Source organism: Procambarus clarkii, chromosome 24 (assembly GCF_040958095.1).
Source record: "Procambarus clarkii isolate CNS0578487 chromosome 24, FALCON_Pclarkii_2.0, whole genome shotgun sequence".
NCBI classification, from domain to species: Eukaryota; Metazoa; Arthropoda; class Malacostraca; order Decapoda; family Cambaridae; genus Procambarus; species Procambarus clarkii.
The window spans coordinates 20,159,167-20,181,253 of NC_091173.1; the positions used below are offsets into that span (position 1 = coordinate 20,159,167).

The following is a 22,087-nucleotide window of genomic DNA, read 5'->3' on the forward strand; positions in this document are numbered from 1 at the left end:
TAGGGTTGGTTAGGTTCGGTCATATATCTACGTTAATTTTAACTCCAATAAAAAAAAAATTGACCTCATACATAGAGAAAAGGGTTGCTTTATCATTTCATAAGAAAAAAATTATGGTAAATATATTAATTCAGGAAAACTTGGCTTATTAGGCAAATCGGGCCTTGAATAGTAGGCTGAGAAGTGAGTTCTGGCTACTAGGTACGACATATATATATATATATATATATATATATATATATATATATATATATATATATATATATATATATATATATATATATATACTGATGTTTACATAGTGTTCTCTGATTGTGTCTATGGCACCTCCTGCTCTTCACTGGTTCTATTCTGCATTTTTTTTCATATCGTACATTCCAGTATGTTGTTATTTTACTGTGTAGATTTGGGACCTGGCACTCCAGTATTTTCTACATGCATATAATTTGTATGACTTGTTGATATATGTGAGTGAGAGAGAGAGAGAGAGAGAGAGAGAGAGAGAGAGAGAGAGAGAGAGAGAGAGAGAGAGAGAGAGAGAGAGAGAGAGAGAGAGAGAGAGAGAGAGATGATTAAATTAATTAGTAATAATACCAAGCTTTAATTAGTAAAAATACCAAGGAATAATTAATAATAATACCAAGGATTAATTAATAATACCAATGAGTAAATAATAATTTAATTTGTAACAATATAAATGTTATCAATGGAGCTGTATTTCTCCACTTTTCCCTCTTCTAAATGGGAAAATGGGGAAAATTACCACTATGAGTAGTTGATCAGTTTAAGTACCTGGGACGTGACAAGATAAATTCGTACACGCGGCGTTGAGGTAAAGATGGGCAGATGCGGTGAGTGTGTGAGGAAGATGAGTAGATTTGGTGTGTGTCTTTAACTAGCGTCAAAAGATTGTCACTTGCTTAGTTAAACGAACTATGGGGGCTCAGTTCCTGAACCCATTATGTGCCGCTGTAACTCTTTCCACCACCGCCCACGGGATGAGTATGGGGTGCATAATAAAGATAGAAATTGAATTGGATTGTATCTGACACCGTGATAGGATGTCCCGGGCTCTCCCGCTCCCGCCTGGACACCATCCCACCCTCCAAATCCCACACCAGCACCAACTAGACTGACAGGCGCCTATATTGATTGTTGTCGCCGGAGGCGGCTAGTTTATTGTGCACCCCATACCCATCCTGTGAGCGGTAGCGCAAAAAGCATTACAGAGGGCACAAAAGGTCTTTATCAGACCTCATCTTAGATTATTACGTAAACAATTTCATCTATCCTTCACACCTTATAGTTACAATGTCAGCTAGTTACAGAGAATGTTCTATTTCAAGAGCTATGTATTTACAGTAAGTCATTATACATTAATGGTAGGTCTTATCGCTAATACATAATAGTTTGACCAATGGGGATATTACAGAGTCATAGGAGAGCTTCTGTTTATTATTAGTCTTCACAATACACTATTTGTTTCTTAATCTCATGTCGTTTATCTACTGGAAGCGAAATATGGATACAGTGCAAGGATTTCAGGTAATTTATCCATGGCAATAAGATACGTTGCCATATCATACAGAGTGAGCTTAGATTTATCTCTAAATGGCTCAATTTTACTACAATCCAAGATATAGTGTTCGAGTGTGTGTCCCTGTCTTTGTCCACACACTTTACACTTTACTTCATCTAGATCCCTATACAAGCCGAATTGCCAGAGATGCTTGTAGCCAAGTCTTATACGAGCTGTGACAACATCTGTTAGTCTACTGACTTTGTTACATGCTCCATACACATGTTTTATTTCACACATTTCATTGTGATGAACAATGGACCTGCTAGTTCTAGTTTGCACTGTTCTACTTTCTTTAAATCCATCCAGGAGTTCTCATCTAATGACACTTTTAAGATATTGGTTCCAAAGGGCCTCCAATTACGGGCTCACCATAGCCCGTGCTACATGGAACTTTTTGTTCAGAGTAGCTGAATAACAACAACAACGTACAGTCCCGTCACTTGAGAATGAACCATGTATGCTCGAAACGTTGTGTAAATTTATAATTAGTGTAATACATTCTGCAGTTAAATTATTATTTTAGTTTACCTCTAGCAAAGATGACATTTGGAGAAATCATCTTCCAATTAAACCAAGATGCAAACATGTAAGAGCACTAGTTAGAGGGATAGATGCCCTAAACAAGAAAATAATCAACAGAAAATGCAGTCTTATTCAATGATGACTGCCATATATATATATATATATATATATATATATATATATATATATATATATATATATATATATATATATATATATATATATATATATATATATATATATATATATATATATATATATATATATATATTCCGGAATGGGATGGAATATATATATATATATTCGAGTTCATTTTCTCATTTTCTTCATTGCGTTTTTTACTTTCAATTCCCTGTGCAGTCTATTTATCGCTTCTGCTTGCCGTTCTTTTTCTTTTTTCAAACGATCTTGATATTCTTTTGCTACTGTGGCTTTGTAGAGCGCCAGCTTTAGCGGATGGATGTCTTCAGGCTCCACATATGAAGGAATGTGCTTTGGTGGTGTCCAGCTTGTCTGATTTTCGTTGGCAATGGCAAAGTTTACATAGGGGGTATTCAGGAACGGGGAGCCTATGTTCTCGTAACGAGGGCACGGGCTGACACGGTACTCATCTACCACCTCGTAGACGTGGTCTACAAATGGTTCAGTAGACAGCGTGGGCTGTTGCTGTGTATAATGTTCTTGAGCGGAGGAGCCAAGCAGGGTTGTCGGACAGGTGGACGGTTGACGTTGTGGGTGTGTGGCAGTTGATATGACTTCAGTTTTCCTGGGGCATGACAGAGGTGACAAGTTGAGGTCCGCCTGTACACGGGTGTTACTTGCCAAACGTTTCTGAAAACAAATGCAGGGCATTGAACTAAATAAAAATTTGTAAACAAACGCAGGTTTTGTCTAAGTGCTGTTGACAATATATTTGTGTCACATTCATTCCAAATCATACAATATTGTTAATAAACGTATATGACCCGAATGTGTAAGTTGACATAATCGTATTATTTTAAGGTGAAAAATGTACGAATAGTCACAACACATGAGGATTGTAAAAAGCTTCAGGAATGGGAACTTCAACTCAGATATATACAAAGTAATGAGAATGTGGGAGGGAGCAGGAAGACCATTTGAACGGAATGGGGGATGGAAAGCGGACGACTTCCTCATACACCAAAAGAGAAAGATCTGTGAGTTTATATAACAGATTGTCTAGTATCATTGGCTCATATAACCCCCTGGCCTGACACACGTGGCTCATATAACCCCCTGGCCTGACACACGTGGCTTATATAACCCCCTGGCCTGACACACGTGGCTCATATAACCCCCTGGCCTGACACACGTGGCTCATATAACCCCTGGCCTGACACACGTGGCTCATATAACCCCTGGCCTGACACACGTGGCTCATATAACCCCTGGCCTGACACACGTGACTCATATAACCCCCTGGCCTGACACACGTGACTCATATAACCCCTGGCCTGACACACGTGACTCACACGAAAAAGCAAATATCAGCAAATGCGAAATTCTCACACAAAAGGATAGCATTTAAGAATCATAGGATTTCACCTTTGTAAACGCACATTAATGAAACTATGTAAAAGTCGCCTCGAACACGGTTTATGTAGGACATGTAAATCTGTGTATTTATATTTGTAAGTTAGGTCAGCATTTAGATTAGCATTACTAGGATAGATTAACATTGAAAAAGTACTACAATCGACCACAGATTGTTCAATAAATCTCTGAACTATATGTTTAACAGAGCTTTAACACTATGCACGGAGGACAGAATAAAATGTATATATGCTGGTTAGCATTATAAATGTGTGGCCACGTCTGAGGTAGAAAATAATAATAATAATAAATGCTTTGAATACGATGTTTCCACGGGCCATTGTGGTGTATTCCACCACATCCTGGACACCCCCCTCCTCCCTACGAAACGGAACATGAGACCAAACTAGATATCTAGAGGTACACATTGCCAGTCTCCGTGGTGTAGTGGTAAGACACTCGCCTGGCGTTCCGCGAGCGCTTTGTCCTGGGTTCGTATCCTGGCCGGGGAGGATTTACTGGGCGCAAATCCTTAACTGTAGCCTCTGTTTAACTCAACAGTAAAATGGGTACTTGTTTGTAACAACTATTCTTCGTCGTATTCCAGGAAACATAGGATCTAGGTGAACAGAGGCATCAGGTTTATGGAAACGTGCCCAAACCTCTCCCTCTGTCCGGGAACCTGACTCGGGTGCAAAAGAGTGAGCAACATAAGGCGGAGTGACTTTACGGGCTATTCATGCCCGTGCCACCTCTTGGGTGGCTTAATCTTCATCAATAAGTAGAGTGACTGCATTTTTTTTTCAACACATTCAGCACCGTTCCTGTGCCAGGTAAGTCCACCACGGGCTCACCATAGCCCGTGCTACTTGTCCCGCTCCTGTGCCAGGTAAGTTACGGGCTCACCATAGCCCGTGCTACTTGTCCCGCTCCTGTGCCAGGTAAGTTACGGGCTCACCATAGCCCGTGCTACTTGGAACTTGTTCCGAGTAGCTGAATCTATAACAACAAGAGTGACTGACCCGAAGGCGAAGGAGGAGAGTGCAGAGGCAGCCACACAAGCCGAGAGCGACGGCCACACACAGCATCACCCCCAACACCAGGTACCCGCTGGTCGAGTCACTGTGCACTTGCAACACTACCGTTGGACACATCTCTGCAACAACCAACACTTATCACCATTCCTACTCTCATGTTATTACTTATTAAATAAATACGCATAATGTAAAATTAGTATTATTATTTAAATTAGTATTATTATTTTTAAAAATTGTATTATTATTATTATAATTATTTTTAAAAACTTTATTATTATTATTATTTATTATTATTTGGTTGGATATATTTTCACAATTACCAGTGATTTTCCAATTAATACTATTTTTGTGTGAATCTTTGTGACAGCTTTAGTGAAGTTTTTGGGTAGACTGTTTTCGTGTGTTGCTAAGTGATTTGACTAGTCGCACTTAACAGATGTCAAGTTCAAGCTTTCAACGTCAAATGGTCAAGGTCATTTGAACAATTCAAGCTTTTGTGGTCAAAGGGTCAAGGTAAGCTAATCAAGTTCAGGCTTTCATGATCAGAGTGTCAGGGTAAACTGATCAAGCTTAGGCTTTCATGGTCAGAAATCAGTAATCTTGCTAAGTTCAGGCTTTCATGATCAGAGCATCAAGATAAGCTGATCAAGTTCAGGCTTTCATAGTCAAAATATTAAAGTAAGCTGATCGAGTTCAAGCTTTCATGGTCAGAGGGTCAGTGACAAATTTGAAAAGCAAAGTATGTCTGGGTTAGGATGTCAATGCAAAGCGCGCTGGCCATCCTAGCTTTAGCGTCCTCACAGTTGCCTGTCGCTTGCTTGTGTCTAGACCAGAGGAAGGCTGCCATTATCTCTGGCCTTCCTGATTCACTAAAGCTTGCTCTCTCTCTCACCCAGAGGTTGAATGCGACGTAAGGTGACGACACTCTGACCAATGATATTGGGCACGGTGATCTTCATTGAACTTCTGCCGAGAGAACAATGTATTGTGTTGCTCTCTATCTCGATGATGCTCTCTTTCTGAAAATATAGGTAATAATTAAAATTTATAGAAACACACACAGCGGCAGGGACTTGACAACACAAAAAGTTGTGGTACCTGACAGGATCTCACGATGGATCATTAGGGAAGCTGCCGAACTCCTCTTAAGGCTACTAGCAAAGTTCATCAACACCAACAGTCATCTCCACTACCACAACCAGTCATTTCCACTACCACAACCACCAACAGTCATCTCCACTACCACCACCACCACCACCAGTCATCTCCACTACCACAACCAACACCACAACAGTCATCTCCACTACCACCACAACCACCACTGCAATCGAAAACGCTCACCTGACTTCCGAACCGCAAAGTGATGTTTATATACCAAACATGGTTGTGTATAGCCTGAAAGGTCCTGACGGTGTCGCAGGCGACCACAGTCAGGGTGAAGGGGACGCTGGAGCTGGCCTTGTACACCTGCTGGTCCCCGGGGGCGCTCTCCCAAGACAGGGAGTACACCGAGGAGTGATACGGAGTCGTTTCACACCTCCCTGTAAATTAATGTTTGAATAATTTATAGCCATTTACTTTAACCCTTTATTTGTAACTAATCCATTTGATTTAATAAGGCAATAAATACAAAAATATAAATATTGCGGTAAAAACAATATTGTTGTGGAATTTAGACCCGCCCCCTTCCCCGAGAAGCCTAATGAATACCTTATATATGTCAAATAAATTTTATAATTATTTTAATCCCAAGTTTAAAATGGTTGTTTGTCACTATGAATTTGTATACATGACAAATTTCATATGAGAAAATTATGCGTATATAAAATTTAGCTGAGAAACTGTTAATATATAAACTTAGGACAATAGGAACAAGGTGAGCCAGGGCTGGCAAGGGCTGAGGGCTGGCAAGACAGGGACTCCAGTTTGACACTCGCCTGTGTCAAACACCTGGCAACGGCAAACATATGCTCCCTCGAAGTGCACGTCACTTTGACAGTTAAATAACGATGGGTTTGGATAATGACTGGTTGGGTGGCCGGACGAACAGCTCTTAGTTCCTTGGACCTCTATAAGCCAAACTGCCCCCGACACTGGGGCAACTTGACAACAGGCGCCCAACTCGCTGTTACCTGGATTTCTGAATTTCCCATTTTTTCGTGACTACTCAACTCATCCTCTCGAACAGCATATCGCATTTTTACGTATAAATCCCCTAAGGCCAGAAACTGATGTTCTAATAATCATAGCGGCTGGCAAAATTTACGTGATATGTCGTTTTCTATTCGTGGGTCCTCTGTTAGGTTAGATAATTTAGTGCATCAGTTTAGTGACGTTGGGGATGCTCCTGAGGACAGGGTGCGTTGACAAGTCTGAGAAAATCCGCAGGAGCTGTGATGAGGGCTCGAACCTATGCGGTGGGTATTCCCACGCACACGCCCAAGTCAACTAGACCACGGCATGGTAATAAGGATTGTAACTTGGAGTTCTACTGAACACAGAAGGATTTCCTGAGAGGCTTCTGTGATCACACAACTAGTGTGATTGATCACACAACTAGTGTGATTACTCTCGCACTAGTATCACAATTCTCTGTGTACAAGTTTGTGGTAGCTGACACAATGATGGTGAAAAACGCGAAGGATCACAACTTGTATAGCGTCTATTTACTAAAGATAACTGATCTAAAATGAGGTGCATTGTTAAATATTTCATATACCAGTATTTAAATGTTTATACTAAATTGGTTACGGGGCCGCACCCGGGTGTGTCTTCCCTCCCTCCCCTCTCCCTGCTCCCCTTCGACCTTTCTAACCCAACACCACTCTCTCCCAGTCTCCCCCTCTCAACCAATCTTCCCCCTTCTCTCACCTCTCCCCCAGTATCCCCTACCCCCTCTTTACCTCCTCCTCCCCTCCCAACACCCTTCATCTCACCAGAGTAAACTTGTTATTGACATATTTAGTTATATCTGCATTATGTGGCTACAGTAGACAATACGAAGGGTTACAGAGAGTATGTCAAGAGCTAGTTATGTGATGCAGAAAATCCCTATAATACAGCATGGTAATCATAGAGGGCTTTCTGATCAGTAGTCTGCACTGGCAGACTCCGGGTGCATTATGAGGAATATCATCAACACAAGAGTGAATATTGTAGCAGTGATACTAAAAGTCCCCATCTCGCAGAATGGTTAGTCATACACGCCCAAATGTTCAGGTGTCTGCACTGGCAAACTTTTTGGTGCATTATGAGGATATTCTCAAGAACACGAGAGTGAATAAAGTAATTGCAAAGCTCCAGGTACCTCATGCCGGTGGGTCTGAAAGGCCTAATAACTGGACATTCAGCGATGTAGTGTGGGAGGTCATGACCCAATTCCTGCTCATAGAGTTTGCACCTGGAGTGCTCAGGATTGGGCGACCCGTCACCTGTAGCCACCTGCCACAGGTAACGGTAACCCAACCTGATCCTGGCAACCACTGTGTCGCACAGTCTGCTCCACGTTTTGTACTTCATAAGTTTCGGATCTGAAAAAACATAGCTCTTTATAGTGGTGTTTTCAGGCCGTTGTGCTTCAGTAATTTCTCTCCTATCGGACCTGAGTGTTTGGACGGGGGGTGTAAGGATGAAAATCTCTACGGTTTTTACAACATGATTTTATTTCAGTTTTCATGAAAATTGCTTTAATTAATTTAATCCTCCTTTCCGGACCCAAAATTGGGTCCACTATTTTTCTCTTGATTTTGACCGACGGACGTATTTTTAAGTCTGATGAAAAAATATTTCTATAAAATTCAATTCTTTTCCGATCGACTTGGGGATAGTATGAACATGTTTGCCATGAAATTTACGTTTTCTCTAATAGCCACATAGCCTATTTAGGAGAACGGCATTGTATTGTATCTTCGTGGTAAAACTATTGTATTGTTGACAGGACGAGTGTAATCGATGTAGTTTCTTTATTTGGTGCCGGTCTAACGCATTCTTGTGTGACATTTTATACATATGTTCTTCTAGAACATTCTATTGCGAACACATTGGTACAAAAATGAATTATCTACATCGAAAATTAAGGTCAGCACAGTGAAAAGAGTATACACTTTTCAGTGTTGCCGCTCGATCCCCCGAAACGCTGAGATCACATTGCTCTAGTTAATTTTCTGTTTGCTGACAGCGCGAAAGTGTTGCAAATTTTGAAAATTGAAAATTTTGGTCAATTAAGAGGACGATATTTCTTCAAGTATGGCACTGGGGCTGACCCCTACTGGTTTATGACACTCATATAATCCCCTTGTATTATATTTAAAAGTTGAGTGAGACTAGCTCCAAGTGCCTGACCTACTTCTTACATACACACAAACCCGGTAAAAGGTCCGGTAGTACAGTCGGGTTCGTTCTCGACTCACAATCGATAATTCTGTGTTCGAATCCCGGGCGGGACAGAAAGGGTTGGGTGCATTTCCTATCACATAATGCACCTGTTCACCTAGCAGTAAGTGAGCTGATTAACTCAGGAGTTAGTGAGCTTGTTGTGGGGCGGGCATCCTGGACGGGGTCAGTAATTCCACCTTGGGGTGGATGACCTCGATATAAGGCTAACACGTATGAATACACTCTGGCTTCCTGTCCCCCGACACAATGAATTATTATTATTAAACAGACATTTTGTTTTATAGATTGTGAACGATCTATATTTGAAGCCATAACCAATAAGCCTATACGTCAATGCGCTGGAGTGATAATATAATATATACGTTAATGTAACATGTGGGTATATACACTAATTTATTTAGGCCTAGTCTAACTTATATCAGAGTTAAGGCACAAATAGGCATATTTAGGCAAATAATTTTGCTTTGTTAGTTTTGATTCCATTGCAGTAACGGGTAACGTGTCGCATGCAAGAATCACTGCAAATCATCGCCTCTCACATCGCTGTTCCTCGTATCAAAGTAAATTCGCTCATTTATGACCCATACCAGGAATTCCTTAATGGTGATCCCCCAATCTAACTAGAAAATAAGGAAGCAACGTCACAGACCAGCTTGTGAACACTACACAAGGCCGCATGTTAGAAGCCAACATGTTCACCCAATAGTGAACATTCGACAGATAGCCTCACACTTGGCTACAGAGACCTCTATAACCCTAACAAGCTTCCTGTCCCTCACAATGGTATACCGTATATCAAACCCAACCGACAAAAATAAGTGAACCATGAGATAATACCAAAATGAGTGAGCCGGGTGAACGAGCACAGGCAGGCCAACAAACCTAGTCCTTCAGGCCTTCGGTAGGGCGGTCATAACTTGAAAAATGTTCCACGTACTTGGGAATAGTCTAGGAGTAAATCCTCTTGGAGATCAAGAGCAGACCTTTAGCAAACAGCACCTCTAGACTGTCAACACATTGATACAAGGAAATGTGGCCAGTCTTCATAGCACACCCATCATAGACACTACGGTGCTAACTAAGGATCATTCTTTGCAGTACCAATCAAACATAGTCAAGCAAGCAAGGTTATAACCGAAAAAGGGTTCTTTTTTTAAGAAGCTCCAAATACTTCAGGCATCACCTCCAGTCAAATAGAAATCCTTCCAAGGAATTACCTTCAATCCCCCGCTACAATATTAAAGACAATCCAGGCAATAAGCCACGTCTCCGAAACAATTGAAACTGCTATCTGCATTATGTCTAAACCAGGCAGAGGCAGGCACATGCCAAGGAACTGCCGCCTATCGCCATACTTTATTTTACATTATGTTTGAGAAAATAATATTAACCAGATTTGCAGGCGATGAGTCACAAAAACGTGGCTGAAGTATGTTGACCAGACCAGAGAATGGTCCAGGACGGACCGAAACGTCGTCGTCCCTTCAACTTCTAGTGTGTGGTCTGGTTAACCAGATTTAGCTGTTATATAGAGTACAATATTCCGTTCTCAGCGAAGCTATTTGATTTTAGAAGCCGTAGGTCTTCCTAACACATAAGCTGACATGATGTTGTAGAAAGCATTCCTAAATAACCACATTACAACTAGAGATGTAAAGAAAGTATCTGATAGCCAATGATAAGATAGGCTCACATTTGAGAAACTTGCTTAAACTCAACTGAATCTTCATAAGACTAATGACTAATATTAAAAAAAATGAAAAATAAAACTAGCCCAACAAAAATTCAGAAAGAGGACTCCAAAGACCGGATATTCTGAGTAATCTGGCAGAAAACCCCAAGAACTGGGAAGCCCCAGATCCAGTCTTGGTACTGTCCTTCCTCACCTCCTTGGGAGGGTTTTTTATCTGTGAGTGCCAAAGGAGAATTTAACTGCTTGTTACGAAAGGATTTACTTATGTACGTAACATGAAGGTTACTGGAACATAAAGCCGGATCCAGTATTCACGGACTAAAAATTAGAATGAGCCCTATAAAGTTTCAAGACCTTTTTTTCTCAGTTCAGATAGGCTCCAAGGCATTTGAGCCTTGGAGCCTATCTGAACCTCGATAACCCCTGAGACTTAACGCTTAAGGATTCTGACCCCTAGATACCTAAGCCTTGGGGGCCTCGGGGTTGAGTCTCTGAGCCTCGAGGCACCTAAGCCTTGGGGCCACTCTGAGCCTTCGGGCTCTCTGAGCTTCGGAGCTCATTGAACCTCACATACCTTAGCACCTCAGGGTCTCTGTGAGCCTCGGAGCTTCTGAACCTCTCATTGCCTCGAGCCTCTCAAAGTCTCAGGGTCTCTGAGCCTCGAGAGCCCTTAAGCCTCTGGGCTCCGATCCAGTTTTTCACTGCGTCAACCCGACGCTGGGTGCTCACGTCAAGTTAAGAATTTCAGCCCGTCCTCCAAACAAAGACCCAAAAGTGATTCCATGCACTCACCAAACCCCAGCTGTTTATGAATGAAAAACGGTTTACACACGACTCACAACTGATGACTTTCGAACACTTCCGGAACACGTGCTTCACTGACGAATTGTGTTCAAACCACAACGCTGTAAATGTAAACCCACGTACTACAAATACAAATAATCGCAAACAGAACCTAAACACTTAACCTAACCTAAACCTATGCCTATATATGCACAATATGCTAATATATTATAATATTTATTTATATTTGAGAAAATTCCCGTTTTGAATAAAGAGCATGTTAAAATTTATGAATGCATCTGTGGAGTCGACCGCTGGATGTAATGGACTTGAGTCGAGGACGGGTTGAGAATTTACCTCTGTATGACTCCTTGGCTGACAGGCGTTGGAGGTAGACCAACAACAGGAGTACGGTGGACCTTAACATGGCTGAATCAGTCCAACACCTGACTTCTGTATCTACTGACACTCTTGGATCAGTGACCTTCAGATTGACAAGTGAGTGACGCTCCTCCCAACTGGCACTCCACTACCACACTGAAGAACCACGAGCCGCGCTTTGCCTCTTTCAGTTTAGCTTAGACGACGCTCACATCGTTCACTGGCGTTTCACGCATTGTTCGTTTTCTAATTGTTTAAACCTGAATATATCGGCCCCATTCTCCTAAAATGAGTACTGTTGAACCGCTAAAAGTTCACGTTTTGTATTACCGAATTAGCCCAGATAGCATTCTAGATATTTATACTGTGAAACGTGAACATCTCGGTCTAATAGTACATATTGGTACGCTCGACCAAACAGTTGCTAAAGTACTATAATTTTAGGAGAATGGGCTGGAACATATCGTTAGGCTAGGCAAGAGTTATGTTGGGATGGGTTGAATTTGATTAGATTAGGTTATATTTTGCTGGTTTGGGTAAGGATAGATAGGTTTTATTCTATATACATTGGTGAACCATCTTATGTACAAAGTTACCTGTATACCCGAGCTTCCGGTATAGTGCCTTAGTTTTTATATATCTCATTTAATTTATATTATATTAAGTTGCAGATAAATATATACACCAAGAGGTTCTCACCGCTTCTCGGTGTATATAAACTGAGTCTCTGGATCCTCGTCGCGACTACAGTTTACTTTAGTTTACTTTAGTTTACTATTACGTTCAGGACAAACGCATACCTGCTGGTTGATCAGTTTAGTTCATTTATTATACACCCCATACCAATTCTATGGGCGGTAGTTGAAAAAAGTTAAGACATGACAATGTGTTTAGGAACCCAACCCCAAAATTAATTAATACCGTCAAGAGTAACTCCAAACGAAACTAATATTAAGTTACAAGAATATTAAATCATTAAAGTCGCTTCTTGAGTCTTGATTAAAGGGAAGATAAGGATGGATAGAGGAGGATTTTTGGGGTTCAAAAACAGTCAATAGGGAATTTTGCTTGTAGAGAGGTTAACAAAACGTAAAATCACTACTGAGGTTTATGCTTGATCTGTGTGACATCCGAATGATGTTTAATGCAACAGTGTGGGTAGAATTGTTTTGTTAATTTAAACAATTCCTTAAGAACATAAGAACATAAGAACAAAGGTAACTGCAGAAGGCCTATTGGCCCATGCGAGGCAGCTCCTATTCTATAACCACCCAATCCCACTCATATACTTGTCCAACCCGTGCTTGAAACAATCGAGGGACCCCACCTCCACAATGTTACGCGGCAATTGGTTCCACAAATCAACAACCCTGTTACTGAACCAGTATTTACCCAAGTCTTTCCTAAATCTAAACTTATCCAATTTATACCCATTGTTTCGTGTTCTGTCCTGTGTTGATACTTTTAATACCCTATTAATATCCCCCCGGTTATGTCCATTCATCCACTTGTAAACCTCTATCATGTCACCCCTAACTCTTCGCCTTTCCAGTGAATGCAACTTAAGCTTTGTTAATCTTTCTTCATATGAAAGATTTCTAATTTGGGGAATTAACTTAGTCATCCTATGCTGGACACGTTCAAGTGAATTTATATCCATTCTATAATATGGCGACCAAAACTGAACTGCATAATCTAAATGGGGCCTAACTAGAGCAAGATATAGCTTGAGAACCACACCAGGTGTCTTGTTACTAACGCTGCGATTAATAAATCCAAGTGTCCGATTTGCCTTATTACGAACATTTATGCATTGATCCTTTTGTTTTAAATTCTTACTAATCATAACTCCCAGATCCCTTTCGCAATCCGACTTCGCAATCACAACACCATCTAGCTCGTATCTTGTAACTCTATCATCATTACCTAACCTCAGAACTTTACATTTATCAGCATTAAACTGCATCTGCCAATCCTTTGACCATTTCAAAACCCTATCTAGATCAACTTGAAGTGATAGTGAGTCCTCCTCCGAATTAATTTCCCTACCGATTTTCGTATCATCGGCAAATTTGCAAATGTTGCTACTCAAACCTGAATCTAAATCATTTATATATATTATAAACAACAGAGGTCCCAGGACAGAGCCTTGAGGCACTCCACTTACAACATTTTCCCACTCTGACTTGATTCCATTTATACTAACTCTCTGTTTCCTTTGGTATAGCCATGCCCTAATCCAGCTTAATATAGCACCCCCAATACCATGAGACTCTATCTTTTTAATCAGTCTTTCATGTGGCACTGTATCAAAAGCTTTGCTAAAGTCAAGGTATACAACATCGCAATCCTTACCACTATCAACTGCCTCAACAATGCTAGAATAAAAAGATAACAAATTTGTTAAACATGAACGGCCATTTATAAAACCATGTTGCGACTCAATTATTAATTTATGTTTTTCAAGATGAAGACGAATTTTATTTGCTATTATAGATTCGAGTAACTTTCCCACAATAGACGTTAGGCTAATTGGTCGATAGTTAGACGCAAGTGATCTATCTCCTTTCTTAAAAACTGGTATCACATTAGCAACTTTCCAAAACTCCGGAACTCTGCCTGACTCTATTGATTTATTAAATATGGTTGACAGTGGGTCACAAAGCTCCTCTTTGCATTCTTTAAGCACCCTGGCAAACACTTCATCCGGCCCTGGGGATTTGTTTGGTTTGAGTTTTACTATTTGTTTAAGAACATCCTCCCTGGTAACTGTTAAACTCGTCAACCTGTCCTCGTCCCCACCCACATAGACTTGTTCGGCTGAAGGCATATTGTTAAGTTCCTCTTTAGTAAATACAGATACAAAATATTTATTAAAAATACTACTCATCTCTTCATCACTATCTGTTATTTGACCTGTCTCAGTTTTTAATGGACCTATCCTTTCCCTAGTCTTAGTACGATATAACTGAAAAAACCCTTTAGGATTTGTCTTTGCTTGCCCTGCTATGCGAACTTCATAGTTTCTTTTTGCTTTCCTTATCTCTTTTTTAACATTTCTAACCAGTTGTACGAATTCCTGTTCTAAAGTGACCTCCCCATTTTTAATCCTTTTGTACCAAGCTCTCTTTTTACCTATAAGGTTCTTCAAATTCTTTGTTATCCACTTTGGGTCATTAGTATTCGATCTATTCAATTTGTATGGTATACTACGTTCCTGTGCTTTGTTTAGAATATTCTTAAATAAGTTATATATTGAATCCACATCGAAATCCCCATAAGTCACCTATCGCTGGGTTCATGTCTCGCACCAAGACCGGCCCACACCCCATACCCAAGACTTTCCAATCAATTTGACCCAAAAAATTTCTTAGGCTATTAAAATCAGCTTTTCGAAAATCTGGCACTTTAACAGAATTTTCTCCTACTGGTCTATTCCATTCTATGCTAAATCTGATTTCTTTGTGATCACTGCTCCCTAGCTCACTCCCTATTTCGATGTCATTTATTTGCGTTTCCCTGTTAGTTAACACTAAATCTAAAATATTATTTTCCCGTGTTGGTTCCTTAATGTGTTGCGTAAGAAAGCAATCGTCAATTAATTCTAGAAAATCTTCTGCTTCACTATTCCCTGTTTTGTTCAACCAGTTTATTCCGCTAAAATTAAAGTCACCCATGACATAAATACTGTTAGATCTAGATGCTCTAGATATTTCATCCCATAGATGCTTTGCTTCCATTCTGTCTAAATTTGGTGGCCTATATATTACTCCTATTATAATATTATTAGCTTTTTCGTTTAATTCAATCCAAATAGTTTCTGTGTGTGGCTCTGTTTTGATTCCCTCTTTGAGACTACATTTCAAATTGTCCCTAACATATATGGCTACTCCACCTCCTCGTCTAATATATCTATCTGTGTGAAATAGTTTAAATCCATATATTTGATATTCAGCTAATAGTTCTCTATTTTCTACATTCATCCACGTTTCGGTAAGTGCAATAATATCTATTTTTTCTGTGCAGACAAGAGCATTTAATTCGTTAATTTTATTTCTTAGACTTCTACTGTTAGTGTAATATACCCTAAGTGAATTGTTATTTTGCGGACCTTCTCTTTCCCTGGTCGTTTTGCCAATTCCTTTCTCCCACAAACACATACTTTTATTACCTCCTTCCTCCAAATCAATTCCCATACCTCTATCTACTAACAGTTTAAACCCAAACAAACACCTCTAACCACTTCTTCTAACGAGTTCGCAACAGCAACAACCCCAGCTCTCGATAGATGCACCCCATCACGAGCATACATTTCATTTCTTCCATAGAAGTGTTCCCAGTTGTCTATGAAAGATATTGCATTTGATTTGCAATATCTTTCCAGCCGGCAATTGACACCAAGTGCCCTCGATATCCATTCATTTCCCACTCCCTTTCTTGGAAGAATGCCACATATGATCGGGATTCCTCCCTTGCTCCTAACTAACTCAATGGCGGTTTTATACCTCTGAATCAGTTCCTCACTCCTAACTCTGCCAACATCATTTCCTCCCACGCTAATGCAAATAATGGGATTGTTCCCATTACCAGCCATAATATCATTCATGTTGTTTATAATATCACCAATGCCAGCTCCGGGATAGCAAACCCTTAACCTGTTCCCCCTATCTCTAGCACAAAACGTTCTATCCAAATACCTTATCTGGGAATCTCCCACAACTAATGTTTGCTTAGGTACTTCCTTTACCCTCTGAGGGGCCTGCGCTTCCTTTCTCTTCGTTGCTTTCCCTTTTGCGCGATCCACAGTCTCTCCACAGCACTCGTCCTCCAAAACGTCAAATGAATTAGAGGTTGCTATGGCGTTTGAAGGCGGCTTTATCAAAGTCTTCTTAAGGCCCCTGTCTTTCACAACTCTCCAAGACGAGGTCCCTTTACTGCTGGTCTCCTCCTTCGTTACTTCTCGTTGTTCTTTAAGCTGACGCACCTCCTCCCGCAGAAAGGGAGGAGGTGCACCTTCCTTGCAGGAAGGAAGGAGGGGAGGCTGGTGATATTGTCAGTTATATGTAGGACTCTGCACACATCGTGACAGGTTTGTGGGTAGTTTAGTTCATTTATTATGCACCCCATACCCATCTTGTGGGCGGTGGAAAAAGGTTACAGAGGCACATAATGGGCTCAGGGACTGAACCTCACAATTCATTTAGCTAAGCAAGTTACAATCTTGATGAGCTAGTTGCAAAATTCAATACACATCGTCACATTATCAATGGGTTCTAGATCGATCACAGGTATAGTTTCTAAATTAAGCAGGTTTGAAGGTAGTCCGATTTTAAGTTTTCTTGTGTTTCTAGTTTTAATGAATTTCTAAGGCCGGGAATAGTGGTTAAAGTCCTCTTGAGTTTGATGGTGAATTAGAACAGCCAGGCTCAGAAATTCTAAGTAAATCTTCTCATTTTCTGTTTTAATGAGGCCTTTGCTGGGTCTATATGGTGGGGTTTTCCCACGTTCTTTGTACTTGTGGCTGAGATAAAGTACTTGTGTACTTTAAAGTACTTGTACTTTGTACTTGTGACTGATTGATAAAGATTAAGCCACCCAAGAGGTGGCACGGGCATGAATAGCCCGTAACGAGATGACTGGTTTGGGGCGTGCGTCGCTTGGGTTCTCTTCAGGTGAACGTGAGTAAATCTTATAGTTGAATATACTTAATTTTCTTTATTAAATAACTCCTCGAACAAAATAAATTATAATATAATGATGCTAAGCATCAAAGCAGCTGCGTTGTACAAACATCCTGTTACGCAAGAGCTATATATGTTTGTCCTCAGCTGCCGAAATCTCGTTCACTTCCTGTCCACGGCAATCGTATCTAAAGTGTGTACACATACAATATTTGCCATCGTTAGTTATCTTTGTAAGGTAAGACTTGAACACAGTAATGGAAAAAAATACTAACCCAACTAATCCAGTAAGATCTGGGTACAAGTGACAGGATGAACAACCCAGCGGGTTTTCTTCCTATTGGGGAGTGTTGTACATTCTGCTATGGCGGTATGTTCACTCATAAGATGAGTGGCGCTGCCCAATAAACTCGCCCCTCGGGGCAAAATTTAAATTTAAATCAGTAGACTATAAAGATTTTTTACCATTACTCGGCTTAGGCTCGGCTATCTTTACGAGTTTACATCTCCTGCTGATGTATATATGATCAAATGTAAACTCTGCCATCAAACTTTTCTTGTACATAAATATATCATAAAAATACTTCAACCCAAGCTACAGTAATTCCGAAGCAGAAAACGGAGCTACATATGCGGCCTTCTGTTCTCTCTAAAAAAATACACGGGACACTTAACAAGAAATAGTTGGTTTGCTTCATCTTAATTATGGTTTGGTTCCAATAGTCGGAGAAGAGGAAAATACTGGTGACCTTCCTCAGGATGCAAGCCACAACAGTTGTCCCACTACTAGGTACCTGTTTACTGCTAGGTGAACAGAGACATTCGGTGAAAGATAACGGTGGTGATGGTAGTTATAGTTGTGGTAGTAGTATAAGTAAACTCATATATATATGTGTGTATGTATGTATATATGAATAAATGGCTGTAAATAACCATACAGTAAATGGCCAGACTCAAAGAGAACTGTTCCACACCGGCCTGAAGTGATTCTATTTGTTAACTACTCTGACACTTAAAAAGTTCTTTCTAACGTCCCTGTGGCTCATTTGGGTACCAAGTTTCCACCTGCGTCCCCTTATTCGCGTATCACCTGTGCTAAATAGTTTTATCTTTATCTACCCTGTCAATTCCTTTGATAAATTTATAGGTGGTGTTCATGTCTCCCTTAACTCTTCTGTAGCAGGTGGGTGGTAGTGGTAGTCGTAGCAATTGAGACAGTAGTTGTGGTGATGAAAGCAGTTGTTATAGTGGTAGTTGTGGTGGTGGTTATGATGGTGGAAGTAGCTCTGATGATGATGGTAACAGTTTTTTGTTGGTGGATACAATTGTGGTGGTGGTGGTAGTTATTGTGGTGGTAGTACGTGTGATCGTGTTAATAGTTGTGGTGGTAGTTGTAGTAGTAATGCCACAGTTCACCTAGCAGTAAACAGGTACCCAGGAGTTTGTTGTGGGGTTGCATCCTGGGAAAGGGTCAGTAGTTCGACCTTTGACCTCGATATAAACCTAACATGTCCATATACACTGGCTGCCTGTCCCCTACAGACTGAATTATGAAAGTAACACAACGTTTTGGACCGCCTTGGACACTTATTAAGTCTTGACTTGATAAGGACGTCTCGAAACGTCCCAACACTTCCGTTTAATGTCACATGTGTGACTTAAGTTATTTGTTGCCTGCGAAGTAATTGTAACTTGTTTTTCTGTTGTTAATATAAAGATAACTACTCCCACAACTACTACAACCGCCTTTACTACGACCAGCTCCCCTAACAACGACCACAACGCCGAAAAATAAGTTACAATTACTTCGAACTCACACATGTGACATGAGACGAAAGACTTGAGATGTTTCGAGGCATCCTTTTCAAGTCAATACTTAATAAGTGTCCATTTAGGATGCAGGATACCTACTACTGCTCCCCTTAGCTAAATGAATTTTGGGGTTTAGTTCCCGAGCTCATTATATGCCTCTATCCTTTTTGCGCTACCGGCTTCACGAGGGGTATGGATGGAGTTTACTACCGCCCACAGGAGGGTTATGGGTTCCACTACTGCCCGCAGGATGGGTATGGAGTCCATTACCGCCCACGGTATGGGTATGGGGTCCACTACCACTCACAGGATGGGCATGAGGCCCACTACCACCCACAGGATGGGCATGAGGCCCACTACCACCCACAGGATGGGCATGAGGCCCACTACCACCCACACGATGGGCATGAGGCCCACTACCGCCCACACGATGGGCATGAGGCCCACTACCGCCCACACGATGGGCATGGAGCGCCCAATAAACTACAAAAACAAAAACTTTTGTAAAATGATTCAATACTTGGCAATTAATTGCATATTTATCTATGTTTCAGTGATTGCAAAAAATGTCCATCTTCTCTGTATAAATATATCCCCTCAGCTTATACATTTTTCTGACAATTGTAGTATTTTCATTATTGTTAAGTTCTTTCCTCATTTCTTCCTACTCATCTCTCTCTCAACCACTTGGACTGGACGTAGAGCTCATGATATCGACCGCGACCCAGGCGTGGTCGCGGAAGAGTGCGTCTTGGAGCGCTTTAGAAAGTTGTGAACGAGTGACTTAGATGAAGGATGAACAAGGAGAGTCCAGAAGTGCAGCGTCGCGGACTCTGCGGTCGGTTGGCACACAGATCTTGGAATACCTCAAAAAGTTGGACAAGAGGATTGAAGCTCTCGAAAAATTCGCTATGGCGTATTACAGATGGAAGAGTCTTAGGAAAATGAACTATCCACTAATGATGGCAGTGTTCAACCCAGTGTGGTGGAAAATGTTGACGGTCTGCCATGTTAATTGTTAATCATGCTTTGTAACATTAGAACATAAGGATCTTAGTATGCTTTCACATGCATTATTCATTTCTTCCCACCTTTCGAAGTGAGAGGATTAATTCATCAGCTCCCTCACCTCTCATTAGTCTAATAGCCGAAGCTTCATTTATCTCTGAAATTTTATCCCCAATACTCTGCAAGTGCAATCATATCATCATTATGTCAGTAATAGTATTTCTTGGGTCATGAGAATAATCTTGGGATTATTCTCATGACTTCATTTTGTATCTTCTCCAACTTGTTTAGTCTGCCTTTACTAAAACAATACATGGCAGGGGTTATGGGTTCTGGAGAGGCTACTCCAGACCGTCAACCAGAGCGCCACTCCATAGTCTCCTGAGACTACTGGTTACCAGGGGCAGCATAATCACTAAGAGATCTCACAGTAAGCCATGTGATTACCATTGGAATGTGTAATATAGAATATAATTAATAATTGTATACTGTAAGGGTTTGTGAGCCCCTTGAGGGACCTTATATAGACCAGGGTAGAAATAGCCTAAGCTACTCTATCCTTTTGAGATGTTCTTCCTTTTTCTCAATAAACTTACTTGAACTTGACATTAAGAGACGATCTTGCTTTACGGCAATATCACACAGGTCGACGTTCAATCCCCCGACCGACCAAGAGGTTGGGCACCATTCCGTCCCCCCGTCCTATCCCAAATCCTTATCCTGACCCCTTCCAAGTGTTATATAGTTGTAATGGCATGGCGTTTTCTCATGAAGCTTACTTGAGCATGAATAGTGGGTGCTCAACATTGCAGACAGAATTATATGCCCTGAAGCAGGCCATAAACTATACAATTGAGAATAATTTATATGATGTCATCATCCATACCGACACTAAATCTTTGCTCCAGGTATTGTTATCCAGTCAACACAGAGATAATGTACAACTCACATAAATCCAACATATAGGAAAAAAACATAATCTAGGGCTGTCAATCACCCTAAATGGGATATATGTATATATATGTGTATATATATATATATATATATATATATATATATATATATATATATGATATATATATATATATATATATATATATCATATATATATCATATATATATATCATATATATATATATATATATATATATATATATATTTTGATATATGAACACTGATATTTTCTTCTCCTACAGATGTACCTCATGTATTAATAAAAAAAGTATCCATAAACTTTCATGAATATGGAGTCCACTCATATATATATATATATATATATATATATATATATATATATATATATATATATATATATATATATATATATATATATATATATAATGTCGTACCTAGTAGCCAGAACGCACTTTTCAGCCTACTATGCAAGGCCCGATTTGCCTAATAAGCCAAGTTTTCCTAAATTAATATATTTTCTCTAAATTTTTTCTTATGAAATGATAAAGCTACCCATTTCATTATGTATGAGGTCAATTTTTTTTATTGGAGTTAAAATTAACATTGATATATAACCGAACCTAGCCAACCCTACCTAACCTAATCTAACCTATCTTCATAGGTTAGGTTCGGTTAGGCAGCCGAAAAAGTTAGGTTAGGTTAGGTTAGGTAGGTTAGGTAGTCG

The 22,087-nt window shown here is 40.3% G+C and overlaps 1 protein-coding gene and 1 long non-coding RNA gene across 2 annotated transcripts; one reads left to right on the forward strand and one right to left on the reverse strand.

Moving 5' to 3' along the window:
• Positions 1–663: 663 nt before the first annotated feature.
• On the reverse strand, positions 664–12,169 carry LOC123761653 (uncharacterized). Its single transcript, XM_045747729.2, has 5 exons — positions 11,924–12,169; positions 6,037–6,236; positions 5,588–5,714; positions 4,681–4,814; positions 664–2,935 (listed from the first exon to the last, which is right to left on the reverse strand). The coding sequence occupies exons 1-5, from the start codon at positions 11,991–11,993 to the stop codon at positions 2,414–2,416; spliced, it is 1,053 nt and encodes a 350-aa protein (XP_045603685.2). The 5' UTR covers positions 11,994–12,169; the 3' UTR covers positions 664–2,413.
• On the forward strand, positions 11,946–20,960 carry LOC138368203 (uncharacterized). Its single transcript, XR_011229534.1, has 3 exons — positions 11,946–12,064; positions 16,972–17,036; positions 20,143–20,960. It is a non-coding gene; the product is annotated as an uncharacterized lncRNA (long non-coding RNA).
• The last annotated feature ends 1,127 nt before the right edge of the window (positions 20,961–22,087 follow it).

Coding starts and splice junctions, on each gene's coding strand:
- LOC123761653 (XM_045747729.2), bottom strand. CDS start 11,993: ATGTTAAGGTCCACCGTACTCCTGTTGTTGGTCTACCTCCAACGCCTG. Junction 6,237..11,923: donor AGCCAAGGAGTCATACAGAG/GTAAATTCTCAA, acceptor ATTAATTTACAG/GGAGGTGTGAAACGACTCCG. Junction 2,936..4,680: donor CTCTCCTCCTTCGCCTTCGG/GTCAGTCACTCT, acceptor ATTTGTTTTCAG/AAACGTTTGGCAAGTAACAC.